This window comes from Periplaneta americana, chromosome 7 (assembly GCF_040183065.1).
Source record: "Periplaneta americana isolate PAMFEO1 chromosome 7, P.americana_PAMFEO1_priV1, whole genome shotgun sequence".
NCBI classification, from domain to species: Eukaryota; Metazoa; Arthropoda; class Insecta; order Blattodea; family Blattidae; genus Periplaneta; species Periplaneta americana.
Genome location: NC_091123.1, coordinates 119911210 through 119929796, shown reverse-complemented (window position 1 = coordinate 119929796; position 18587 = coordinate 119911210). Strand labels below are relative to the sequence as shown.

The 18587-nt window shown below is 34.5% G+C and overlaps 1 protein-coding gene across 1 annotated transcript in view; it reads right to left on the bottom strand.

Annotated features, from left to right (window-relative positions):
- The window catches only part of LOC138703394 (retinal guanylyl cyclase 2), a 1174702-nt gene that overhangs the window by 25348 nt on the left and 1130767 nt on the right, over window positions 1-18587 (bottom strand). Inside the window, exons 19-20 of the mRNA XM_069831228.1 lie at window positions 10799-10970; window positions 5724-5816 (exon numbers count right to left, since the gene is read on the bottom strand). Coding sequence (XP_069687329.1) covers window positions 5724-5816; window positions 10799-10970 — 265 coding nt within the window. The remainder of the gene's footprint in view (window positions 1-5723; window positions 5817-10798; window positions 10971-18587) is intronic.

The following is an 18587-nucleotide window of genomic DNA, read 5'->3' as shown; positions in this document are numbered from 1 at the left end:
GGATACTTTTTTAACATCCTGTATAGTTATTATTATGGTAATTATCCAGAAGAGGTTTCTCACTTCGTTATTCAGAATGTGAATTTTACTTAGGGTTAGGTTTGGTTTCCTCAGGTTAGATTTAGTTTATTTACTCGATTTTTGCTTTAGGTCAGGCTAGGTATCTCAGGATAGTATATGCTGTCTTTTTACGCGATTTTGTTCCTGGATGAGAGCGACATCTTTTAGGTATTTACCACTTTTTTACGCCGTTTCTTCACGTGTTTAGCGCCAATGTAACATAATTTAACCATAACCTCAGAATTTCATCATTATCCCACTGAATTAGTACAAAAGTAATTCCAAGCTTTGGTTATAGACTACTGAATATATTACTAGAGATCTCAGTACACAAATGGATAGAGAACATCAGCTGAACTCTTTCTGAGCAGCAGGAATGCTTAAAATTAAGAGTTCATCGATGTAAGTAACCTAAAACTGATTATTTAACACGTGAAATAATGTCAAAGAACACTTCAAAATATAAACTCCAAACATATTTCACATCACTTAGTACAGTGCTTCCCAACTTTTTTGACTGACGACACAATTTACTGAACGCCCACGATATCGCGACACACTTATTTGTTTTTATTAACAATATAATAATAAGTAACTTCTATGTAGTGTCGGACATCCAGTGTTGTAGATATGTTAATTCGCAATCGATAATTCTAAAAAAGCAAGCAGCAACTTGGGTGGCATTAGGAAAAAACAAAGCTATGTGTCAAAAATCCTAACAGGCCAACAGGTAAATCATGTTCAAGATGCAACAGTCTGTTCCTTTGTTTAGATTTCACTATTTTTATGGTATAAAATGCCGATTCACACAAGTATGACGTTAAAAACGGCAGTTCTAAATATAGCCTATTTTTAGGTTATTCGGCACCATCGACTGAATTGAGAAAACATTTCCGCGTATAGACACTCGGGTTTTTGTTTGTTTATATTCACCTCCACCTCCATCACTATATTTATAAAACGCGGTGCGTTTTTGTGAACCTAGATGAGACTTTTCGCTCACATTCTTTGAATTAGCAATGCTGTCTTCTAACCCAGAACTTTATTCAAATTGTCTTTAATCGGAAAAAATGTCATATAAACATGCGTCACATCCTCAATATTTTCTAGCCTCTAATTTTCGATTAATATACACACACCTAAACTGGGCTCTAACCTTAGAGGAAATGCCGCTGCCCCTGTTCGGAAGCGCGCCCAACTTTTTTATGACTTATTTCTCTTTAACCAAACGTCATAGAATTAGTCCATAAACATCTGTTAAGTTATATTATTCTGTAATGAAAACCAAGTTTATAAGAATAAGTGTTACCTAACAAGAGAGAAGTACATGACACTTACTTTCCTCAAGAAGCCTTCATTTTCCTCCATAGATTTCTGAATTATTAGTAATAATATCGCACACGTAACCTAACCAAAAATATATATACACAAATTTAACAAGAAAATGGCTTCGCAGTTGCACACATAACTCAATGAACTTATGACACTCATAGTAAACACTATTTACCGCCATTTCTGATAACATAAATAACAAACATTCGAAAGTACTTGTGGGATATAAATCGATATATCGAAAGTATAAACTCGTCACCACAGATATGGAGACTAAGTTCTGATTATCCTTGGATTGCTGAATTAAGATTAATTTATTAAAATACGTTACCGGCATATTATACATTTTATAATAACTGATACACATAGGTTTATTCAACCGAAATATATAGACTTCTTCCTCCAAAGCTCGTTGTCCAACAGACTAGAATCTATATTTTCGTAAGATTATAAAACGATTATATTAAATGGGTCGTTAACGAAACACATTTGTATACATACCAATTAGGAAATAACAGTACACTGGTGTTCAAAGATACCTTATCCCTATTAATTGACTGTGATCGATAATTTGCTCGTGTAAGTTCTTTAGTTATTAGTTATTACTTTTAAGGCCTCCCCAAACAGACGCGATACGGAATGCGTTACGATAGCGTTACGATTTCGCGATAACGCAATATGGCACTATCGCGAAGAGGTGCCCAAAGTGGCGCGTCCGCGATATACGATATTCTAACGTCCCCAGCCAATCAGAGTATCGTAATGGGTGACCACATATGCGGATTTTAATTTTCCAGCTACAGCGCAAAGACCAGTTACCTTCAGCAGATGTATATCACTTGTGCTCACAGATTGCGATTTCGGATTACTTGTAAACGAACGTGGACTTTTTTATTGAGTTCGTAAAGGAAAATCCTTGACATGGAAAAGGAGAAGAAATGGAAGGAGATAGCTACGAAGTTAGATGTAAACAATAAGTGCAATTATTTATTTATAATTTGATGTCATACTGGCTTGGAGACTGACGCGGGGTTTACGCTAGAAAATAAATAACTGTCGCAAAAATGCACAAATGAAAAAACATTTGTGCAAATTGCAAAATGCTTGTACAATATTATAAATAATTGTGCAGAAATATAAAATTAATAAAGTACCGATATGTGGAAACAAAAAGTTATGTAATTTGTTTCTCGGAGTTTTATTACTTTTAATATCTTACCACACTCTAGATATACTTATGTAAGTAAATCATTAGACGTAGGTATGTTTAGAATAAATTACTACTGAATTTACTTCACATTAAAATTCGTTATTTTATGGGTACTCTAAACATTGAAATTCTTTACTAGTAGGCTCTTCAAGGTTAGCAGAGTGCTATGGTTAGTTGTTGAACTAAGGTATAAAATTAATCTTTTTCTTCCCTTGTGGCATTTAACTCGTGAATCCACAACCTCCTGCAACAAAAAGAGCAAATTAAAAAAAAAATAAAGTTTATGATCAGGTAGGTGTACTTGTTATTTATTTCACATTCTTGGCAAAGAAAAGCTAAATCATCACTTTATACCTTTTTATATTCTTTATCTTAATCATACATGACTACCATGGACTTACCTGCACCTGCTTTGCCTGCGACGATTCTCATCCAAGAAAGAGAAGTTCCTCTTCCTTTGAAGATGAATCCATAAATGACACACTTCAACCCAGCATCAAAATAAACGCGTGGCGTTCTCGCGATCTACATCTCCGGGAGAATAGAACGCAAAATCGTCGCGTTCTACTTGCTGCGATAATAACGCATATTGCGATAATCGCGTGTGTGTGAACACAATCATTGAACGCAATGAAAACATTCATCGCAAAATCGTAACGCTATCGTAACGCATTCCGTATCGCGTCTGTTTGGGGGAGCCTTTATGAATACATGGCAAAGATAAAAATGTCGCCAATCGGACATAAATATACCCGCATTATAGAATTCAAAATGTCATCCCTCTCTGCTGATTGTGAAACAAAACTGCGTTTCGCGCGAAAACGCTGATATTGTCAATTATGGCAATAATTTACGCTTTAATCTACATCATTTTCCCCAACACTTTTTAACCGTCCCAATAATAGTGCCACCTATTGAGAACAAGCGGAACTATTTCGAAGTTTGTCCATTTGTTATATCTTTGATTTTGTCTCATCCCGTGGTTAGAAAGTTCGCTTAAAAGATCAGAAAATTGTAGGTCAGTTGTCTTTGAACGTCGGTGTACAACGTAACATGGAGAAGACGTTAAATTACATTTTTCAAGTATTCGCTTATAAATACTGTAGTTTAGTTCGTTCTATCACTCTTAACATTTTTACACTTGTATGGCGCAATAATCTGAACCGAATGCGGGATCTTTTTCCATTCTAAAAATAGGTCGCAGTTGATGCGAAATATTTATGCAACTTGTGTGTGAAGTGGACGTTTTTGCACGAGTAAAAGGGATTCCACTTCACACACATGTTGTATACATAATTTTATTTATTACAGTAATAAAGAGACCTGTTACCACATAAACAATGCTATTACTTTGCAAATTAAGCTTTCAGGAATAACTCCCTGTAAAGTTAATTTGAATAATTTCGAGGGAAAAATTGTTCCGGGGCCGGGTATCGAACCCGGGACCTTTCGTTAAACGTACCAACGCTCTCCCACTGAGCTACCCGGGAACTCTACCCGACATTCAAATTAACTTTACAGGGAGTTATTCCTGAAAGTTTAATTTGCATAATGCACGTCACTGTACGTAACAGAAAACCACAATTTAAAGTCACACAGAGTTAGTGTGCACTCGAATGTTGGTTGCTTGACGGTTGTCAGCCCACTTTGAGGTCTGTGGATATAGAGGGAAAAATTGTATCGGTGTCGGGTAGAGTTCCCGGGTAGCTCAGTGGGAGAGCGTAGGTACGTTTAACGAAAGGTCCCGGGTTCGATACCCGGCCCCGGAACAATTTTTCCCTCGAAATTATTCAATGCTATTACTATTAATTCTATATAACATAGTGGGCCATGAAGAATGCAATAAAGTTATTCCATCGCAAATGTGCGATAACACATCCAATCATTTTAAAATAAAGTCCTACGAATTTCACTCAATTCTCCTTGGTTTGTCCGTAACAGCCAACGACACAGAGAAACTGGTATTGACACAATCAAACAGTTTATTCATTCACAAGCTAAGAAGTTCTACAACAACCTAGAAAATGTTCCAGGCGCCATCCACTACTCTCTCGGAAGGAAGTCAACATTTCCCACTAGATTCAAGAGCCGACTTCCACTGCACCTCATATTATAATCAAAATTTATCATCACACCAACCTATGTATATAATTATTTATTAACAATTATTTTTGTTCATTGAGAAGCCCAATCTAGTGTGCCCTCAGTTCAGTGTCATGTATTGTATTTATATTTTATTTAGAAATGATCCGTATAGCTCTAAATGCGCTGATCGATCAATAAATTATTAAAAAATAATGTGCGATGAAGTAACATTATGCCTATTCCACGGTGCTAAGAAAAGGTCTACTTTTCCTACGAAAAACTGTTCAGCTCGTCATCTCATCCAGATCCGAACATTCTCCCAACATTTATGGTATAATTCTTATTTTCTGACAGCCTTATAGAATCTGCTGATGGAGAATTCCTTCATTAACCACAAAAGTCAAATATACCAACGACTTAAGTGTCCCCACAGAAAGAAGTGCAATGAGTTGAAATCTGGCGAGTGTGGTGGCCAAGTATGTTCGAATCTCAATGTGACGACGTGCTGCAACCTGTATTCAAGCAGGAGGTCGACATTTTGAACACTTCATCTACGGAAATGTCAACAAAATATATCATAATAATTCCAGAACAAAAGTACTGTAGTGCATAATGCCCATAACGTCGTGGACTTGTGTAATTTCAGCACTCCCCACAGTTCGTTCTCAGAATCAATCCACATGTGCAAAAAAGTTCCACTTTACACACAAGTTGTATAAATAACTATGATATAATTATTTATAGTATTTCAAAATTACTTAGTATGGTTTCTTTCGTGAAGAAAGTGAGGGAAAGCATTGTGAATCCTACATTTACGAGACGTAAATAAACTCTGTCTCTCAAATGGATGGTTCCAGGCAAAATATTCAGATAATTTCTCGCTCAAAAAATTTTCACGCTTCGGGAGGAGAGGTTTCAGAAGTCCCGTGAGCCTATCATATAAACAGCTAGAATATGTCTATTTCATACACTCTGTGCAACTACTACAGAACTTCTATATAAGTGGCTACATGAATTTGCATTACTTGACACTTACCCGTTGACTCCATTCGGGATGCTGTGTTGACAGTATCACCAAACAGACAATAGCGAGGCATAGTGAGGCCCACGACGCCTGCACAACAAGGACCTAGGACATAGGAAGAGAAGCAATCACTTTATCGTCTTTTAAGGCAGATGATGACGATGATGATGACCTTCAAATTGGATACATTTGCCTATTGAACTAAATTACTTAACGATTTAGTGGAAGACTGATCCAGCATATAGCCTATATCATCGAGTTTTCTTGAATTAGAACGCATTTATGTTCCTTAAAAAACGAGCCAGTATCTCTCACTTCTTTCACTAAAATTTGACTGTTGAATCAGATGGTTGCTAAAGACCAAGATATTTCGGAGATTCGCTGTTGTAATTTGTACTCTATTTCCACGAACTAAACTGCAATGGACTGAATGAAAGTCAGCTGTATACTAATGCTCTAACCTTGACGTCCCTCCAGCCTATGTTATCTATCCATATTCCGCAACACAAAACCTTGCTACACTATACTTAGTGAAAACGTACACATTACTTCCTAGGTAGTCGAGTTCTATCTGCAACAGTAAAAGTCTGACGACATTTATCAGAGCGAAACTGTTTCATGGCGACCGTTCTGTTAGGTATATATGTCGAAATGTGGGATTATAATTAATTTAATTACAATCGCATATATGCAATATTCCAACTAATATTCTGCGTTTACAGCATGTAATAAAAATTACTTCTAGATTATTATTTGCAAAAATTTTTTTCCCTTTCGGCTGGAAATCATTTCATAGATAGTGGAAATGTTCTTTAAACATCACAAGGCTTTACCGATACAATAAAAAGTAAATGGAGTTGTGAAATTTATTTCGCACCATTTTAAACTGATGAATTTTATATGCTGTATGTAAATCGAATTAATAAGCTTGCTATAGTTTTCAAAAGGTACACAAAACTGATTATTTTCAGAAACGTTTAATATTTTGAAGTGACTAGTTTTTTTATTACAGCATAATAATAAGTTCTAGTGCCTGACATAGATGAACTTTAATTCCTTTCTTTAGTACTTTCTGGAAAAATAAACTCTGAATTGCTTGGACATGTGAGGTTTCTGCAATTAATGACTAGTAGTAATCATTTTATTTGTTTAAAACAATTTTTAGATGAAGAAATTTAAACAAATACACAAACACACAAAAGTGCAAAATTATGTGAATTGTATATTTACCTTAATTCTTCAAACTCTTTTAATTATATAAAATACAAAGAAAAGCTAACTCAACATTTTTTTAGTTTCAACAAAATTCCACATGTCCCGGATTTATGGTATTCCTGCAATTTTCAGCAATTCACTGTAACTCACTGATGCTGTTAAATGTACATTGAACACTGGAGTGTAAGATTTCTGCACCACATGGAAGGCCAATGTATGAATATAATATAAAAAACTGTGTTTGAGAAAAATTGTGACTTGTGTGATTTCTGCAATTCACGATGCATTTTTGGATACTAGCTCAACTGGTGAACTGTTTATGCTTGTAGATTGAATTAATCTGCTTGCTATGTGTTGTATAATTTATTCTGTTAAAGCTGGCGCAAGGAACGATTACCGAAAAGCAATGGTGGCGTTGCTGTCTGTTTTGACGTGTGTATTGTGGCACGCCAAGGGGGCGAGAGGTGTGAGCCAATGGAAGTACTGTCTCTTCCAAGAAGATGAACAGATGAGGATATCGTTGTGGAAATAAAGAACATAGCAAGAGAAAAATTCGAAGCTAATTAAACGCGCAACATATGTTTACGCATGAAATAATGCGATATAAGACACGTATTCACATGCAACGGAACAAACTAAAGAGACTAAAGACGTATCATAATGCAAGACTGATTCTATTAGTGTCATTTCTCTTTCGATTGTACTCTTGAATATCATTCAAGCTATCTCGTGACCTTTCCTGTCGCCCGCTCTTCCTTATCGCATTGTTTGATTCGAATTCCTTCCATCGGTACTTCCTGCTTGCGAGACCTATATCGCTCAACTGATGAATTGTTTATGTTTGTAAATCGAATTAATGTGCTTGTTAATTGTTGTATAATGTACAGAGTGTCCCATAAGTCTGAGACCATAGGCCAAATCTCTGAAATACTGTTTCTTCTTCTTTACAGGTACTTCTGAAGCCAAAGTCATGTTGCTAAGTAAAGAAGAATGACATTCAAGCGATTTGTTTGTTGACAGCCGCAATCACACAGAAGTTGCCCTGGAATTTAATCGGTTGCACCCTGAAAGAGTGCCGATTACACAACAGTTGCGTGAGAAAACTTGTCTGCTCGCCTGTTGACGTTCTCGTGGTCCACTGAACAGTTTGTCTATCATGTCTCTCATAATTTTTAATGAGATTTCCCACCCAGCTTTGTGTAATCGGCTCTCGTTTAAGGTGTAACCGATTAAAGGCTGGTTCACAATAAACCGGGAACGGAAACGACAACGAGAACGGAAATATAGTTAAAATACATGTTTTTAAATGTGAACATTCACAATTGATTATTATGAATGATCACATTTTAATACATATATTTCAACATTATTTCTGTTCTCGTTCTCGTTGTTGTCGTTTCCGTTCCTGGTTTATTGTGAATCAGCCTTAAGTTCGAGAACATCTTCCCTATAACTGCGGTTACCAGCGTACAGGATCACTTGAATGCGTTCCTCTTTACTTAACTACATCACTCTGGCTTCAGAAGTACCTGTAAAGAAAAAGAACCAGTATTTCAGAGATTTTGCCTAAGAATCCAGATTTATGGGACACTCTGTATTTTGTTATAGCTCAACTGATCAATTGTTTATGTTTGTAAACCGAATTAATCTGCTTCATATGTATTCTCTATTTTTGTATAATTCAACTGATGAATTGAATCGGGGATTGCAGAAACAGCACATGTCATGAAAACTAAATTTTTCAGTAGACACAAAAAACGGTATTACTGGTGGTAGACCACATCATTGGTTATAGTACTGGCTTCTTCAGACAGAAGCCTAATAGATACCAAATTTATTGGAATCTAATGAATTGTTAATGAAATACATCAATATATATTAGCTTGACATGTCCTGTTTCTGCAAGGAATCAAAATTGTAGTATAATAATTTCAGTTCAACTAAAGTTTATTTGTCAAATTACGGATATAATATATGCATAGGCCTACTGTGTACTTAATACGTAAGTTCAGCATATAAATGAACTTATTTTTCCACAATAGGCCACTGAAGAATATTATTGTAAAATTCTTTATATTCATGTGGTATGTAACGCATTAGTTTGCGAATATCGTCAAGCTTCTCTCTTTGAACTGGCACGATTTTGTCTTGATATGCCAATGAAGAAGATAAATATGGTATTCTCCTTTGTACTTACAAGCAAACATTCTCATGGGGGGAAGAAAAAAGTTAATCTTCTTTCTTCCATCATGTTAACAATGGCAAAAGTGCTTACACAAATTTTGGTCACTCGAGCACAATTACGAAGGCCGTAAAAAAATAAGTTATTGTACATTTTTGCGTATCTCAACTGATGAATTGGATATGATTGTAATTCGAATTAATCTGCTTGCTATGTATTGCATATTCTTGCAGAGCCACCAGCGTAGCTCAGTCTGCAGACTCGCTTGTCTGTTGATCAGGATCTGCACTCGGGCTTGGGTCAGATTCCCGCTTGAACTGATTATGTGATTGGGTTTCTTCCGAGGTTTTCCCAAACTGTAAAGCAAATGTCAGGTAGGCCTAATCTATGACGAATCCTCGGTCTCACCTCATAACGACAAAAAAATTATATGGTGTAACTCTTTTGTTCTACATCTTAAAGTTTCAATACTACTGTAAAATCTATGGAATACAATAAATGAAATGAAAATGAAAATTTACAAGTATTTGGAAAGTCGGTTATGTTGCTTTTTCGGTTACCACAACACAACCTTTAATAAATGCAAATTTATTTAAAAATCTGTTATTTAAAAAGAATTACGTTACAATATATTTCTCTTTATATTATATAGGAAACTATACGTGCAAAACATTCACATTGTGACAGAAATTTATATAGGGTAAACAATCAAATGAATATAAAGGTTGGGAGAGAACGTATTAAATTCCTTCACACATATGAGCTAGCGTCCAAAACCAGACAAGTCCATAATTTTACGAAAATGAGTTTATGAAGTTTTCGTTATAATTTTACTGAATTCTATCGATATCTGCATTGATTTTGAGTCAAAATTAGATAAGTGCCATATAAAATTGGAATATGGGTTTTCGGTCAAAACCGAACACGTCCAAAAGTAACGTGAAAAATAAAATATTAACACATTTTCAGTCAATACCAATCAAATTCTGTATGTATACTCTTTTTTCCAACCGTAATTAAACATCCCTTTTACCCATTGTCTTGGAAAAACCTTTGTATAGATGTCGGTAACCTACCCCTACTCCTCTTCGAAATATAAAATGGATCTGTTAAAGTGTCAGTGAAATGTGTCATTAATTAGGTTATTTTAACTATTATTATTAATTGTAATTTAAGGGTTCAGAGCCATAGTGGTCCAAGCGCCATATATTAAAAACGGAGAAAGCGAGGATAAAATTAAGTGAATAACATAATTGAATGAAACATATAGCAAGTAATATAAAGTATGCACATTAAAACTAAATGACATGTCAATCTTCATCAAATTATGGCATTCACTTAACTTTAGCCCTTGCTGTCTCCATTTTCAATAAATGGCGCTTGGCCCACTATGGCTCTAAATCCTTCAATTCTTGTGTATTGTAATTATTATTGTATATTAATTGTAATTATTGTATGTAATTAAGTTATCACTGCCACCGAGTGTTTGCCCACTGCAGTGTAAATAAATACATACATATATATCAAAACATTATTTGATAGAATTTTGTTCATTAATGACTTGCTTAATAACTCTAGGGAATCAATTCAATACGTTTCCATTCATCGTGTATAATCGTTGACCAAACCATAATTTTTCAATATTACTTCTTCATGTGAATCTATATGCTAATCATAGAGGTGCAATTACCTGTGTGTAAGCCTATCCGGAGGCGCAGGGGTGTGTATGGTAGGTGTCGTATCTTGAATCGTCCACTCTGATGCAAAAGATCCAGGGCCATTGTTGCTATTTGGTCAGCATGATCCGAAATCCTAACAGGCAAACCGCCTACCACCATGTAGGCATCGCCTATGGTCTCCACCTGAGAAAATCAATATTAAGGAAAATGTTCTGCACTGTATCAGGGATATACAGACAGGTAGAATACGTCACCCAGTTGCGGGAATGGAACTTTAGTTGTGTTGACTTGAATGTCAAGTGACCAGGTGGGGTTTTACTACGATATTAACTCAACTACTCCATCCAAGTATAGTCCGGGTCAGCTTACTTAACACCCTAAGGGTGAAACCTAACAATTTTTCCCCTAGTACTACATATGCTAGTGGATTATAGATATTTTCTAGCTTTCAGGTTGAATTTTATTTTACCAACTTCGTTTCTAATTTCGGGTAGTGACATATATTACAACTGGCAGTTATTTTCTAACTGTTATGTTGGCATCAATAACTTCGGTTTGCAGTAAAGTAAACTGATGAAAATGCTAGGCTTGTGAATTAATTCATTATTACTACCGGTATTAATATTAATGTCAATACACAATGCAGTTCTGTTTCCTTGTGATTCCTATTCAGCTCTATATTCAGGTAAATGTAATTAAATAAGAAATAAACATAGACCTATTTCGTATGAAACATGTATGCAAATACATTGACATTTTAGTGAAATTCTGTGTTTAGATTTTTATTAAAATGTCCGAGAGAGGAAATAGCATGGTAGCGATTTCTGCAAGAAAGAAAGTGCCTGAAAGTATTTTAAGTAAGGTACATTTTAAAATGGTGTTCTGTTTTCGAAATTCATTTCAAATTATATGTTTAGGTTAGGTTTCGTGAATCGCAAACTGTTTAGTTAAGGTAATGAATTTCATGTTGCCAGACAAAATAAATTTTAATATTAGATCATAATAATCCTAATTGCTAACATAATTTGCGAGAAGTCCAGGAGGAAAATATACTATTTCGTAATTTATTGAACCATGTAGAAAACACCTCGCAATATAAAGATGAGATGTGGTAAATAAGTAAGACATGTAGGCCTAATTATTGTTACTTACGGTATTATTATTATTATTATTATTATTATTATTATTATTATAGTACGTAGCATTCTGATTTTTTCCTCTTTGGTGATAACTGGTATTAGTTGGCAACACAGAAGAGACAGTCAAATTAGCTTTTAGGAACTACACTTACGTGATCCTCACTATACCTATGCGCCGTTTCAAGTTGATTTTTCATATCTTTACAGCTAATATGAGCAACTAATTGTTATATCTGCCTATATTGTGTAGAGATTCGTGGGCGTAGTTAGAAGGGATGTTTCTACGTGAGATGATTAACATTTTCATTTAAAGTGAGCGTGGGATTACTGTAGTAAGTAGTACGGAAAGATGTCGTTATAACGAACACCAATATAACGAAATATTCAGTATTACGAAATTATTTTCGGTTCGCTGCTTTTTTGCCATATTAACTATTTTAAAATATTTTAACTTAACGAATTTCGTTTTTGTGTAAAAAAATCAGTATCAGAAAATAAAAATTTCGCTCCCTAGCCGGAAAAAAATCTACCTTTTTAACGAAAAAACTTTAAATACAGGGTACAATAATTTCTTAAGCAAGTAGGGGTATATAATAATAATAATAATAATAATAATAATAATAATAATACAATATAATAATAATAATAATAATAATAATAATAATTATTATTATTATTATTATTATTATTATTATTATTATTAAATACATCCTTACTCCTTACCCTTCGTTTACGCCAAATTTTAGAATCACGTACAAGGACAGTTCTGATTAATCTATTGTTAAAAATATCTCTGAATTTCCCTTTCGTTTGTATTAGTATAGTCCTGCACCGTAATATCTTGGTGTAAGGCATCATACCTGGAGTCGCGTTACAAAATGTACGCTGGTTCGATTCCTCGTGAGGAAGGAATTTTTTCATTGAATTTTGGACGGAGTATGGGACCGGTGCCTACCCAGCATCGTAATGAATTTGGCGAACTAAGATAGGGAGAAGAATCCGGTTTCCAAAACCAGCTATAATGACTGAAGGATCATCATGCTGACTACATGATATCCTCGTACTGGTTGAATGATCGTTAACCTCTGCTGAGGCTTGTAGACGAGAGACCATCAGTCGGCTCGTAGGTCTTGACCTTCGTGAGCTGTCGTGCCATGAATGACTTATTACTGTAACTGTATATTCTTAAGGGAAGTGGGTAGTGATGCCTGAGCGATTAAAGAATTTCAGTACAAAAGTTTAGTTCAATATTTCTAGGCTTTTGGTGTTCAGAGTGGAATACAAATTTCCTTGGTTATACAATAAATCATTCTTAATTCAGTGGTATAAAAGACAACTAATTAGTTTCGCATCCAAGTGCAGAAAAAATGCCCTAACTGATAACCTGTTTTCCCAACTTTCTTAAATGCATCTCATTCTTCAAGTGCACATTACTTGCTACAATCTTCACTCATATACCTTGAATTTTTTAAGTTACCAAGTAATGTATATTGTCAATCATAAAGCAAAAATTAGTTACATATTTCACTCTTAGTGAAAAAGAAAAAGTATTGAACTTTGATTAACAATTTTTGGAATTCTATTCAAAGCATCATATATTTTTTTCTCATGTTATGTGTGTGATATTCTTAAACCCGTAAGTCTACTTTGTAGAAAACACGCTGCAGAAATCACTGTAAAAATTCCATGCAAACTGATTCAGTAGCTTTAGAGAAAAGTGCACTTAAGTTTGAAAAATATCAACTTAGGGAAAACTGCATTAAAAAAAAAAGAAGGTTGTATGAATTACATGCACCGCCAAATTTAACGAGGTCATTTAAAGGGCTCATCTGCAGTGAGGCTCCCCAAAATATACAGGGTGGGAGTGAAATAACCATGCAGATTGAAAGGGACGATAGGGTGCACTTAAATTTATTAATTTTGAATAGTGACGTTGTTGCATTTTGAATATAGTTGTTTACTTAAGTAGTTTAATATGATAAAATATTGATTTACTTTGTGTGGTGATTTTAATATATTGAGTATATATAATATAGGTGAGTATGTATTTAATATAATTAAGGGAATATTGGGTTTATAGAAAATATATATTACGTTTTGTGATTAAATGCACGGTTAATTAGAAAATTAAGTTGGAAGTTTCAGCACTCTGGCAACATTGTCGCTAACACAGTCTTCTTTCTTCTCGTAACAACGTTACAATCTGCTCGGATCGTTCAGTAGCCTAAAATTAATGGGTTTTAAATTAAATTTACACGAAAACCGTCGACGCTATTGAAATACGATAGAGAGATAAATAATTATTTATTACATTTTCTATCGATATGGACAAAAATGACGATCCTACACGAAATAGTTACAAGAGGGTGTTAAACATTTGAAAAAAAAAAAAGTCCCTGAGAAAACTGTGAACTTTCCACCAATATGGTTTTACACTTTTTTTGTTACAAACAAGATGAGTTATCCACTGTGAAAATTTGCAGAGTTATTTCATTTCCACCCTGTATCCCTGTATATTGTTTTAAAGAGCAAGTTTTATATTTTTTTAAACGCAAAATAAAAAAATCACTTCCCAGTTCCCTTAAAGAAAGTGTTCTCTTCATCTGAATTTGTTACAGGCTAGTTTTATCTCGACCTTTAAAAGTATACCCAGAAATATTTCTTAGAAACTGCACTTCTGTCGCTGTGACTAAGTGTTTTTAATTATAAGCAGTTTAAAGGGAAAGACCTCCTTCACGTCAGTACAACGTACATTTAACACAACTTTTCAATAGCTGTATTCAAGTGAAGGAAACAAAAGTGTTAAGTTCCGTAGAGAACAAGAGATCGAAGATGGATTAAGAAATGGAAAAGTAAAAGAATAGAAAGACGTGGAAGTAATCTGTAAAATTAGCACAGCTGGTCGACAATGAAGTGGAAAGCAATCAGACTGAATTGCATTTCTTCTACTTAACCCGAAGTTAGAGTGGGGAAAGGAAAACTGATTTGAATATAACTGGGAGCGACAGAACTTCATAAAATTCAATTGCGTTTCATCCAGGATAAAGTAGCATCGCTACCATATAAAGAAACTCTCATATCTTCCCTTTTAGTGCCAGAAAAAGAGGAGGCTATGAAAATGGAGTTAACACGTAAGTCTAATCCCAGGGCTCATAAATGAAAATGTAGCGTATATCATTGCTTCCACACTTGGAGTGTAAAGTGCTTTCAAAGATGACCTTCCGTCCTAGAAATTTATTTCGTTTGAAGGAAATTACATTGACTTATGAGCATGGAGAATCGTAAAAGCAAGAAAGCAAAACACCGAGTACAAAGATGAAGTACTTGGAAAGCTAGAAAGTTTTGAGAAATGGTGCGCTGAAGTCATAAGATATATTACAAATGACACCAGTGGGAAAACTGTACAGAATATGACACGCGAAGAATTCAAAAGAGGAAGAAAAACGTTTCAAACGTAACAGAATACCAACAGTATATTAGAAGGCAGAGAAGATGACGTAGTAAAAAGAAAATGAAGTGCAAATCCTCTTCGTTATTTTCTTATTACATTTCATCTCCTGTTTCTTTGCCTTCGTTTTCGAAGTCTTTTTTCTCATGGAATAGTTATTTAACTGTGCCAGTATTCATTATTTTCATAGGCCTGTTTAGATCCATTTGGACTATTTGCGTATATTTCATGTCTTATAAATCTCATATTTACAGTTTGTAAGATCTTATAAATCTCAAATCTATATACCTTTCTCAGTCATCTTTCACACTTCGCTTTGATATACTATACTGGATACTGCCATAATTATTGTACAATACTGTAATTTTTTTCTTTTGCAGAATGTTCTACCAATTTCATTATATACAGAGTTGTTTCCGATCTCTGATAACGAATTTGAATGACGTCATGCGCGTCAGGGATCACACCGACAGCTGAATTGCAGCGAGAGGTGACAGAACAGCAGTGAGTGATTTCATAATCAGAGTGCACGGTGTATCACAGTAGCAATGTCCAAGAAAATCGAGAATTTTTGGAAGGGGTACGTAACAAACCTTTCCGATGCCAAGTACAGTTATGTGAAAATCATAGGAGTCTGCAAAAAACGTGGTTTCGTTCTTTCCAAGAAAGGCAGCTACTGTGTATCTAATAAGACTGGCAAAGCTCGGATGGGATTAATTCCAGAGTGGAAAAAGCATGCAAATCCATCTCCCGTCACAACTCGTAGCACCCCACGAGATGATACAAATTAATTCCATTCGAGCTTTACCAATGTTATTAAGTACACAGAAGATGCCTTTCTTGGAAATAACGAAACCTCGTTTATTGCAGGCATCTTTTATTTTCACTTAACTGTACTTAGCATTGGAAAGGGTCGTAATGTACCCCTCCAAAAAGGATCGATTTTCTTGCGAATTTCTGCTGTGAGTCGCCGTGCACTCTAACTATGAGATCACTTACTACTGGTCTGTCACCTCGTGCCACAGTTCAGCTGTCGTGTGACTCCTGACGCACATGATGTCATTCAAATTCGTTATCAGAGATTGGAAACAACCTCGTAGAATGTTCTTTTGAAAATTGACCGGCTATCACCAGAGACTTATCTTTGCTGTAAAGTGAGCAGTCAGCTTATAGTAAGAGAAAGGGTCACAAAAAGCAGAAATCATATACTAGCACACAATGATATTAATTTTTTGTTTCAATTTATTATTTAAGCTATTAAGGATGTCCTTCTTACGTGAGGGAAGACACATTAGGCATTTAAATAACTTTTTTTGTTCAATCGGATTATCACTTAAAATTAATTTACACAATAATAATAATAATAATAATAATAATAATAATAATAATAATAATAATAATAATGGTAATAATAATAATAATCAAAATTCGTTGATTTGTTTTTGTTTATTTATTTATTTACTAATATTTAATGTGCTGTACAACAGCCAGGGGCCAATAACAGTTCAGCACATGACAATATCATTACAAGAACATTGATACTTACTTACTGGCTTTTAATGAACCCGGAAGTTCATTGCCGCCCTCACGTAAGCCCGCCATTGGTCCATATCCTGAGCAAGATTAATCCAGTCTCTATCATCATATCCCACCTCCCTCAAATCCATTTTAATATTATCTTCCCATCTACGTCTCGGCCTCCCCAAAGGTCTTTTTCCCCTCCGGCCTCCTAACTAACACTCTATATGCATTTCTTGATTCGCCCATACGTGCTACATGCCCTGCTCATCTCAAACGTCTGGATTTAATGTTCCTAATTATGTCAGGTGAAGAATACAATGCGTGCAGTTCTGTGTTGTGTAACTTTCTCCATTCGCCTGTAACTTCATCCCTTTTAGCCCCAAATATTTTCCTAAGCACCTTATTCTCAAACACCCTTAACTTATATTCCTCTCTCAAAGTGAGAGTCCAAATTTCACAACCATAAAGAGCAACCGGTAATATAACTGTTTTATAAATTCACAAGAACATCAATAATGAAAGACATTAATGTCATTTTAAATGTTGCTGTTTAACTTTCTTTGTCTTTGGCAACTTCACCAAGTTGAGGAAGATTAGATTATATATACATAGGAATAATTATTATTAAAATAATGACAATTTAAAATATGACAACTGAAAATGAAAGATGGAATCTTATAAATGAATATAATACAGATGATAAAAAAGATAATACGAATAATAATACAATACATATCTAAACAAGAGACATAAATTAATAACAACTGACATAAATTCCAAAAGTATATATTATATATTAAATGGATCCAAGTTCAATCCAAGCAAATTAGCATAATTTTTTCACATCTGCTGACCAGAGAGAGAGATTTAGAATTTCTACGAAAATTACGAAATCTTAGATCCTCAGTAGGAATACGATAGTAGTGATATTGCCTAACCCTTAAATTGGCAAAACTTCATTTCTCACACTAGTTTATTAAACCGTGTCGGACTGTAAAGAAAACAACTATGCAATGTCCATATTTTATATATTGTACAATATTATAGTATTGTGAAATTTTAATTTTCCTACCAATTTTGTTCTATTAAAATTATAGCATACTAGTGGCTTGTGCAGCACATGCTGCAAACTAAGTTCATTAGACGTTCAAATAAAAATTTCCCAGATTTATTTTCAATGGAGAATACCAAACATTTTGGAAGTTATTTGCTTCCATAATAATGAAACATACTCCTTATGAATAGTTTTTTATGCCAAATACTTTTTCTTGAACATATCCACCTTAGTTTTTGAATTTCAACGCGAAAACGCAAGTAACAATGTCAGGACGATCAGTGAGTTTTTCATGTGGTAGTAAAGCAATAGCTATTTCAGGTTATTGTCGATTGTAGGTTTGTAGGCATCTTATTTTATCAGTAAGTAATACCTTTTGGTCTTTCCTTAGGAACTGTAATTTTTGCGCTATCTCGAGCCAATACTGAAGAGAATGATGCATATAAATATCTACACTACACCGCCATTAAGTATGCAAAAGACCCAACCCCACTTGATTAACAACTATAAAAATATTTAATTTTTATTGACAATATTATCTTACGTAAGTTTTGTAGCCGCCACTCAGTAAATTATAGAAAATATCAAGATCTAATTTAAGATATTCTCTACATCTACTTATATAACCCCAAAACGTT